This window comes from Brugia malayi, assembly GCF_000002995.4.
Source record: "Brugia malayi strain FR3 genome assembly, contig: Bm_v4_ChrX_scaffold_001, whole genome shotgun sequence".
Lineage (NCBI taxonomy): Eukaryota > Metazoa > Nematoda > Chromadorea > Rhabditida > Onchocercidae > Brugia > Brugia malayi.
The window spans coordinates 23,408,294-23,419,059 of record NW_025062479.1 but is presented as its reverse complement, the minus strand read 5'-3'; the positions used below and the strand labels follow the sequence as shown (position 1 = coordinate 23,419,059).

At 27.6% G+C, this 10,766-nt stretch overlaps 1 protein-coding gene across 1 annotated transcript; it reads left to right on the top strand.

Annotated features, from left to right (window-relative positions):
- Positions 1-402: 402 nt before the first annotated feature.
- Positions 403-5,459, top strand: Bma-nol-9 (Protein C830.03 in chromosome III, putative; the record flags this gene model as incomplete). Its single annotated transcript, XM_043075888.1, has 13 exons — positions 403-431; positions 887-977; positions 1,156-1,326; positions 1,518-1,631; positions 1,913-2,057; positions 2,303-2,396; positions 2,764-2,864; positions 2,972-3,148; positions 3,261-3,352; positions 3,523-3,593; positions 4,105-4,345; positions 4,868-5,086; positions 5,283-5,459. The coding sequence occupies 13 exons, from the start codon at positions 403-405 to the stop codon at positions 5,457-5,459; spliced, it is 1,722 nt and encodes a 573-aa protein (XP_042931822.1).
- Positions 5,460-10,766: the final 5,307 nt, after the last annotated feature.

Sequence of the window (10,766 nt, the reverse complement as noted above, 5' to 3'; positions counted from 1 at the left end):
TAAATTAGAGAGGCGGAAGAGAGAAAGAGAGAGTAACGTTTAATATTGAAATTCATACGTTAACTTGACGTACGCGTAAATTAGAGAGGCGGAAGAGAGAAAGAGAGAGTAACGTTTAATATTGAAATTGATACGTTAACTTGACGTACGCGTAAATTAGAGAGGCAGAAGAGAGAAAGAGAGAGTAACGTTTAATATTGAAATTGATACGTTAACTTGACGTACGCATACGTTTAATATTGAAATTTTTCCTCAAAATTAAAGACGTGTACTCTTGAAATTCTTTTTTCTTTAAAGTTTGTATATTATGTAATATAATTTGATTTTAGTTTTATTTCTTCCAGATAATACTCAATGCAATGATGGTGGCTACGAATTAAACATTTTGTAGAAATTAGAAATATGTCAAACGATATTAAAAGTTTAGATGGGTTAGTAGACTACTTCGTTTATTTTATTTTTTCTGTCGTTTACTACTTATGCATAACTTCTCATAATTATAATTTTATTTCTGCATAACACAATGTATTCTTTATTTTTTAAATCTATATTTGACCTAGACCTATTGAATGAATCAAATAATTCTTGTATAATATTAATTTAAGACTTTTTTTCAAATGGTGTATTGAATGTATAACCTATTAAATTCTTTGTTTTATGAATTTTTCTCTCTCAGTCAGCTGATTGAATTTTTTGAGTTCCTTTAACGTTCAATTTAAAGCATATTGTCTGTGAGTTATCTTTGTCTTCTATCATATATAGAATTGTAGCTAGAATAGATGCGAACTTAAGTATGATCTATATATTCTGGTAATTATTAAACTTAATTATATTTATTACTGTGAGAAATTATGAAAAATATACAAATTCATTTATGAAATTTCAGCTACTTTCATCAGTGTTACCGACCGGATTATAGTTTAGCCATATTGAAGCACAATTGTCGCATCAGTATTTTCGGTGTATTTGATATTCAGGTAATTGGTGTTATTTATTTGAAGTTCATCTGTTTGAATAAAGAGCCTAAGGATAAATTCTTGAAATGAGTTAGAGCAGAATGGAGTAAATGGACAAGAGCAATGAAATTAAACGTGAAAAGAAAAGAAATAATGGAATAATAATATTATTATTATTTATTGAACTTTTTCTTTTAAGATACTCTTTGGTAAAGTAGTATCACGTGGTTATGAGTTTGAACCTGGTGCTTATGCAGAAGAACGGTTTATCAAAATTGCAGCACCGTATTCGATTGGTCCTCCAGCGCAATTTGTTTCATTTCAAGATAATCTTTTCAATCTGCATCGTGTGAAATGGCGACTGAAAGAGGTCTTTTATTTCAAAAAAATTTTTTTTTTTTTTGATGTGAAATATTATACCTATCAAGTTAGATACAAAAAGACGAAGAAATTCATACTCTCAGGAAAACTTAAAATGCATGTGCATTTTTTTTTTTTTATATTTAAAATGCTTTGTATTCCTGCTATTTTTTAATGTTTGATTTTATCCAACTTATTCAGCTAACAAATGCAGTGGATTCGATATTGAAAGAATTCGAAAATGGTGATAGTGTGCTGCTTTTTCGGTTTAATTTTTCAAAGATTTGTGCTTGTCTTCGTGAACTTCATGGTCAGGTATGAAAGTGGAAAACATTTCTATTATTTATAGAATTTCAGAAGTTTTTCTTTCATCGCATCAATCTACCATTCCTATTCTTTGCTAAAATTTACCTTTTTTTTTTTTTTTTTGCCACAAATCATTTTGTATTTTTGCTGTATCACTCTTTGTGCTGGATGTAGAAGGACATCTGTTAGATTTTAATTATATTTAGCGTATACATGATTTTTCTTTGCACTATACTATCAGATAATGTGGCCATACATACGAGTTACTTTAAAGAATTTTCGTTTTTCAGATTTTTTTCCTGCCATCGAACTACAATGAATGTTATTCAGTGGGACCGCTATGTAGTGCACTTCAAATAAGATATCCACCTCTTTATAGTGGTAGAACTGCTGAAAGCATTTCTCAATTGATGGAACAAATCTTAAATGAATCGCGTAAGTTTTAATTATTGTGCAGCTAGAAGGATTAAGCTAACGTATATATCAAAATGAGCACTTTTTATAGTATCTTTGTTATCACTTTACACTAATCGAAACTTTTCGACTAGATCAATTTCTTAATAAGCGTTAGAGATGCAAGTTAGAAACATGAATTTATGATAATTGGTTGTTAATTCAAACGAAAATTATATGAATAATTTTTACTATGACTAAATAAATCAAGATGATTCATTTTTCAGAAAAAGGAAAAAGAAATATAACAATGGTTATAGGAAATAAAAACACAGGAAAATCGATGCTTACTCGAGTATTAGCTAATTCAGTTCTTGGAAAGTAATTCTATCTCCTCGTCTATTTATCTTTTTCTAATAAATATTTAATAGCAATTCACTCTAATGAGGAAAATGACTCGTGAAAATTTCCATTGAAATTAGAAAGAAAAAAAATTTTTTTTTTGAAAAATTTTATTTTACTCTTAGCGAAATTGGTTATTTTCTTTTCTTTTTTTCTCATTTTTCAGCTTTTAAAAATTTTTTGTTTTTGAGGCAATATTTTAGTTCAATACTGACTAATAATAAATAGCAGTTATTTTCTGATCTACTTGTTTTTCAGATGTTTCAAATTTCTTGGCTGTATTTTTCTGCATTATCTTTATCCTAGGGTTTATTACAATTGTCTGTCTCGAATTTTATTACTTTAGGGGACGATCGCCTCCGTATATTCTGGACTGTGATGTTGGACAACCAGAAATGAATCCACCAGGAAGTATTTCATTATTAAAGGTCACCTCACCACTTTTAGGTTACTTTTTGTGTCTGTGGTTATTTCGTAGTAAATCTCAATTCTCTCTTCTTTTGTATCTATCACCAATCATTCAGGAAAAATAAACTAATTTTTAAAAGTTTCAGGTGCTCCACCATTTCAACAACGAATCCTTCTGTCTGATACTTATTTTTACGGAAAGATTTGTGTAAACGATGATTCAAGTTCATATTTGGTGATTCTTCGGAAATTGTTGGATTGTTTTTTGAATGATAGCCTTTCATCATCTCCGCTTTTCATTAATACTTGTGGATGGGTTGAAGGTATTGATATTAATGACTACTTTTCAATTTTGTCGAAATAAAAATTATTTCGACTGAGAAATACAAAAAGATAAGTTCTGGATTTAGCTGTCACCGAGCAATTAAATTACAGGGAAAGGTGCTTCACTTTTGGATGAAATGTTAGAATTGTTTGATCCCGATTTTGTGTTCACGTTCGTTGATTCAACAGGATCCAATTACATGGTATGAATACATCGATAAAAGTTAAGGTTGTGAGATTGCATTGAAAAGTTTTCCGTTTCTCAAAATTTACCATGTTTTATTGGTCAATGATCTATTTCTTGGCAACAAAACATCTATTATGATGCTTTGCCTTTTCTGCATTATTTTATTTATTTTCATTTTTCTTTCAGGTAAAGCAATCTGTTATGAATGGAAATGCAAAACCACTTGTATTTTATGGCGATGCTATAGAAAAACCCATGTAAGTTTTTGTGGAAATGGAATTTAGAAGAAAATTAGTTTTACTCCATTTTGAAATAAGAATTAAGTTGATTTTCCCTTGTAACATATTTATTTTAGCTGCAAAAAGAAACTACTTCGAACATTTTTAAAAATTTTTTTATAGAATAAATTGTTGTTTTATCTTTTCATCTTTAGTATTCATTATTCTTATTCTTATCCTTATTTTTGTGGAGAAAGTGTACAAAGTAGAAACTGAATGATTTATAAGTGCTAATTTAAATTTTTTGAGTCAAACTGAGTGAATTATATCACCAGTAAAACTAATTCAGTTTCGGAATAATGTTATTAATAATAGTATTAATAAATAATAAATAGTAATAATAATAATAATAATAATAATAAATAAAGATAAGAATAAGAAATAGAATAACAAACAATAATAATAATACTTTGAAATGTCGTATGATATAACGTTTTAATGATTGAGGAATTTTCGGATTAGTGAAATTTGTAAGTACTTTCATGTTCAGGCATATGATCTACTCTTCTTCTGTTTTACGAAGTCTTCGAATAACAGCATATATGGCAGAATTATGTCCTATTCCAACGTTGAAATCGTTTGCCGATGCAGCTCCTTCCGCGATATTATTCCGCGATGTAGCAGTACTGATACATACAAACGAACCATTCCCTTCAAATCATATATTTGCCGTTTTGAATTGTACTTTTGTCGCTCTTTGTGTCCATAATTCTATTAATCATTCGGAAGAGGTTTTTTTTTTTTTCTCTTTTTTCTTTAGTTATAATAGTTTTGTATTTACACCCTTTTGCTAGACGAAGAACTTTATAATTTCAGAAAGAATTCAATGCAATTATTTTCAGTAAGACCAAGTTTTTTTTTTTTTTTTAACTTGAATGCAGTTTTAGGAGTTATCAAATTTATACAAGCTGTAAGATTAAGGGTGATTGTAGGCTAAGTGAAAATGAAAGTTTTTTTTCTTTATTACATTAATAATTTATGATTTTCTGGTACGACGAGAAAGAAAAATAACGATTCTTTCTGTGGTTATCTTTCTTCTGAAATCATTTGTTAAGATGGAAATATTCATGTAAATTAGGGATATAAAATTGATAAGATCTTCTTGATTATATTATGATCGTGTTTACTTTTTTTCTTCTAATTCTTCCTTGTTTGATTTGAAATAAACAAGACATTTTTAAGCATCAGCTTTAAATGAAAATGTGATTTTTATTTCTGTTTCGAATTGTTTTAATAATATGCTTATTTTAAAGGATAAAAGATTGTTCGATGATCAAGATATGCCGATTTTGTTAAATCCAGATAAGATAGATGCATTACGCGTCGTTGGTTATGGATTTATCAGGGCAATTGATCTGGAGGAGCGCATGTTTTTCATTTCAACACCTCTTGAATTTTCAGATCTTCAAGAAGTTAATGTCTTAGCTCGTGGTTTAAATATTGATCTTCCACAGCATTTTCTTATTTCACAGGTTTCCATTTATTTATTTATTTACTTTTTTTATTGTTTTTTTTTTTTTAATTTATTTAATGTATTATAATGATGAATCATTTGTTTATTTTCCAGTCTTATTATTAGATAATTTAGTTGAAGATGTGTAATATTCCTTTCCAAGCTCAAAAAATTTTTCATTACTTCGACACACTAATATTTGAATGATTTTACAGGGTAGATCTGCGATACCATATGTTGTTCGAGAACGTTCTTCTTCGTTCCACACCGAATTATTCAAGGAGTTAAAGATAAAATCAGCCTTCCACAGAAAAAGATTTTTGAGGATGCAATCTCAGTTTATGGTGAAGAAACCGATGTACAGACCTGTGCATCGTTTAGTCAATGTCTAATTATTTTATAAAACCTAATATCAAAACTGTCACGAAAAGAAATAACGAAAACTACATCTTGAATTACCAAATCTTAAAGGAAAACTACTTCTTTCATTATTTGGCTCTCATCATGTGTCTTCACTTTTAAAATCATTCTGATCAAATACAGAAAAGCATTGATCGTATATAATTGTTGAATGTTTTTTTTTTTTTTTTCGATTTTCATTCTTTTGTATTCATTAGATGTTGCATGTTTAGTATTAAATGTTATAATTTCATAATTTGAATTTTAAATTTTTATAAAATGCATTCTTGAAGCGTTTCAAAAATCATGAAAAGTTTGACATGTTCAATGTTTGGTCACTTTAAATGTCATGAATAATCTGAAATGTATGGTAGGTACAATTTGCCAAACTAATGAAAATAATTTTTTTTCTTTTTTACAAACGTTCATTTCCTTTCAATCCCCTTTGCTATCGATCATCGCTTTTAATGTTTCAAGGTAATTGGTCAGTTTTTTGAACATTTCCGTGATTTGTTCATTTTTTGGACAATATGGACTGTAAAATATGTCTGTTCTGATCTGAGCATTTTAGCATTCAAAGAAGTGTGATGTTAGTGATAATTAGCCATAGATTCTGCAACATAGTTCTATTTGATATTTTAAAGTAAAAAAAAAAAGTTTAAATTTAATCGAAATGTCCAAAATTATGAAACTTCCTACATTAACAATATAGATTTTGCATAAATTATAAAAAATAAATAAATGCATAAATTTTATACAAAAATTACAAAAAGCATATATTAACTTGAATTCATCAATCTGATAAATTGAAAATTGAAATTTTTGTTTAATTGAACAGTTCTAAATTTAATAATTTTCTGAAATTCTTAATAAACTTTGTAGCGGTATGATTGCACTACTATCGATTGGTAGATACTATAGATATTTAGTCATCAAATAATTATGCATATCAGTTTGATAAGTAGAACGATTGCTGAACGGCATTAAACCATATCTGTATGATGAAGAAAATGTGATGAATGTCATAGGGAAGTGTTTTTTTTTTTTTTTAATTTTAACTTTAAAAAAAAAAATCTTATGCACTTTTTTATTTGTTGATACCTTTTACTTTTTTCATTGGTCTTTTTTTTTTTTTTTTTTTTTTTAAAGAGTTTTAATAGCAACCAAAAGAAATTTTTGCGAAAAGAAATTTCGGAACTTCTAGGTGAAGTTATCAGTTTTCATTCTTCGAACTAAACATACACACTACCTTATATTTTAATCCAGTTTAAAATAATAAAATCTTGGACGACTTTGGAAAAAAAAGACTGATCGTAAATGAGTGACAAAATTTTTGGGATATGTGAAAAAAAAAAAAAAAAAAAAGATTATACAAACATAATTACTACCTTTGGGTAGTTTTTATAAACATGAATCAAAATATGTAATTGTCAAATTTGAAGAGTTGTATAGCTCAGATGTTGTTTGTGTTTGAGTAGATGAAGAAGATAAGTTCGAAATTATGTCGCAAATATCACAAAGATAGTCATCATTAAAAATAAATTGCAGTATGCAATCTTTTGAGTTTAATCAAAATTAAAAGCTCAATGTTTAAACTCTTCCTATGAAAAAAAAAAATCATCGTATCATAGCAAATGATAATAAATCCCAATAATAATAGTGATAGTGATAATGACATATATGAATTTTTTTTTTTTTTTTTTTAATCAAATTTAAATTTTTCATCTGAATAGTAGAATTATTGACACAAAAATCGTTAATTGATTCAGTATTAGCTATTATTTAACAAAATTTTACATGCTTTGTTGTAAAAATTATAGTAATGCGCTTGTTTTTCAATTTTTTCGAAAACAACAGAATCAATTTTATTCGTTCAATCATTAAATTCATTAATGGATATTTAGATTTTGCATTGTTTCAATGATCCTTTGCAAATTTTAAATCAAACGAAAGTTTATAATGTACTAGTGTTAGTAATACTCGATGATTTCTCTGTTTTGATTAATTATTTCGAATTACTTATCACAATATGCAATAATTTCTGCATGTAATGCAAACAACTTTTATTGTAATTATACGCAAATGTTCCATTAGTAATTTCAAAAATGAATATGTGAATTGTTAAATATGAAGCAGTAATTTAAAAAAAGATTATTTTTTTTTTTTGGAAGCTCTATGAGAAATTATAATGATTTGAGATTAAAATAAGCATCTACTGAAAGAAAGTTCAACTGAAATGTTAATTGCAAAAATACCTCAGTAAGAAATTTTTAGATGCTTTTAATTTATTTTAATAAAGAGATGCAGTTTTATGCATGAATAGTAAAATTAACCTCTTTTTGCTGTTATGTTTTTTGATTTTATTAATTTAAGTTTGACATTAATTATATAATAATCATTTCTTAATAGCTTTCAAAAATTGTTATATTTATTGTATTCATATAGATTTGGATTTCAGAAAGAATTAGAAAATAATTATAAAATCAATACTATTAACAGTGTAGAGAGCGGATTCTTTTATCATGATAGGCATGATATCATTTACTTTGACATACTTGACAAATGTTTTATCAAAGCAATTAACGTAAATAGTATTAACATATTAACTTCATTATTTACATATTTAGTTTAATTATTTTATTGTCTCAATTAATTTCGTTTTTCTTTTTTACACTTCTTTCAAGCAATTTTCCTCATATTTTGCATATCTTAGTTTTAGCTATATCAGGCAGCATTATCTAATATCAAATATATTGATAATTGCTTGATGAGGTCACTAATAATGATAGTGCTGTTAAATTGATGATAAAAATGATAATAATGAGGAAGGATGTTAACAATCAATTTAACGATAATTAAAAAAAACATACTCGAAATATTAATCTGCTGTATGGAAGATTATGATAGCCAGGTTCTTCGCTCTTTCAGTGATGCTGTAGCTGATGATGTATGACAAAAGAAATTGCTAAATCATTCATATTTCTGAAATCTCTTATGAGTTATATTCCTCTTTTGTTCAATAATATACATGGAATCCTCTACAATTTCCGAAATTGTTTCCAGAATATGTCTTCCTGGCTATTTTCTTTATAATGTTGTTAATTCCTTTCTCCTTCACACTGAATCTTTCTGCCTTGAATCATATTACAAGTTTTTTCTTTTTTTGTTTAAATTAAAATTAATAAATTCTTAGCATAAAATGAGATGAAACTCTTTGGCATAGCATATAACTCGTACCTGTTCAACAAATTTCAACCGACTGAATTAAACACTATTATCGGATTACAAGTGATTAATTTCAAAATTAATCTCAATTAACTTGCTAGATAAAGCTACAAAATCAAAATCAACGAACACAACATATAATTTTTGATCGTAGATGGAAAAACCGAAGTCAGTTCAAACATATTCTTTTAGTACATTCTTTTAAATTTTAGAAGAGAGATAAAGACAGAGATCGGGAGAATCAAATTCTTTTAGAAGCTTTAATATGTCCTTGCAACAATACTTTTTACAAAGCAAGAATAAACATGTCTTTGCTTTAGTTACCAGTTAGAAACCACTTACAAACCACTTACAAACCAACTACAAACCACCTACAAACCACTTACAAATCAATTACAAACCACTTAGGAGCCAATTACAAACCACTTACAAACCAATTACAAACCACTTACAAACCACTTACAAACCAATTACAAACCACTTACAAACCACTTACAAACCAATTACAAACCACTTACAAACCAATCACAAACCACTTACAAACCAACTACAAACCACTTACAAACCAATTACAAACCACTTACGAACCAATTACAAACCAATTCCAAACCACTTACAAACCAATTACAAACCACTTACAAACCAATTACAAACCACCTACAAACCAATTACAAACCACTTATAAACCAATTCCAAACCAATTACAAACCACTTACAAACCAATTACAAACCACTTAGGAACCAATTACAAACCACTTACAAACCAATTACAAACCACTTACAAACCAATTACAAACCACTTACAAACCAATTACAAATCACTTACAAACCAATTACAAACCACTTACAAACCAATTACAAACCACTTACAAACCAATTACAAACCACTTACGAACCAATTACAAACCAATTCCAAACCACTTACAAAAAAAGAAAAAGTTGAAAAAAAAACCGCAACCCAAAGCAATTTTCGTTATTTTTTTTTGGATAAATTTTTGGCTAGAAATTTCTGGAAAATATTTGCATTGCACTGAGAATGACTCAATAAATAGTGCTTTCGCTTTCGCTATTGTGATAAATTCACTGCAACCAGATTGATGAATAGATCATTTACTACATTATGTTTGCAACAAAAAAAAGTTGATTAGAACAGAGTTAAATAGTACATTAAATTTGCTAAAGTGATGGGTTAAATAAACGGCATCCACAGCAAAATGTTTTAAATTGCAATTAAAGGCAAGCGAAGAAAACACATAGTTGGATATTTATATAAAACATATTTTGTCATTTCTTCGCTATTTATTGTTTTTAATTTTTGAAGACTAAGAATTGTGCAGATTTATAGCGCAGATCAAGTAGTTGAAGTAATGACATGGTCATAGATCGCAAAACGATAACTTCTGGCTCGGCATTTCATAGTAATATTGACTGTTCTTATTTTTTTTTTTTTTTTATTGAACAGTTTCATTAATATTTGAAATTCATTTTTTAATACATTGCTTCATTTATAAAAAGTGTTTTTTAGATTTTGATAAGAAATACTGATCTAAGATGCCGATTAACTAATTAAATAATAGGACAATCGCATTACTTTACCAATTTCACTAGAGCAAAAAAATGAGTAAGAGTGCTATATCAGTAAGATACAGCAATTCAAAAACAAACCTGATGATCCGCTTGATCTACAAGAACATATTTTTTAATGTAAGGTTTTAGATATGATCCAAAAATTACGGATACAAAATCACTGAAGTAGTTGCATTATTTCTAGAAACCAGAAAGCTGTTCAATAGTGCATCTAAATGAGAGACATATAATGTTGTTTTATTATCTACAAGATAACAAAACTTTCTGTTTTAAAAGATCATCTGAATGATAATTATAAGAAACATGGATTTACATTGATCGCAAGTAATTATTGCCACGGATTTTAATATCGCAAAACTTTAAAATTCTGTATGAGAGTTGAAAATATGAGTAAGAAATATGGTCTATGAAATCTTGCAAATAATGCTTATAACTCTTTGTTTCCAATCTTACATTTAGTCTGCAAATCTTTCATATATTGTTTACGC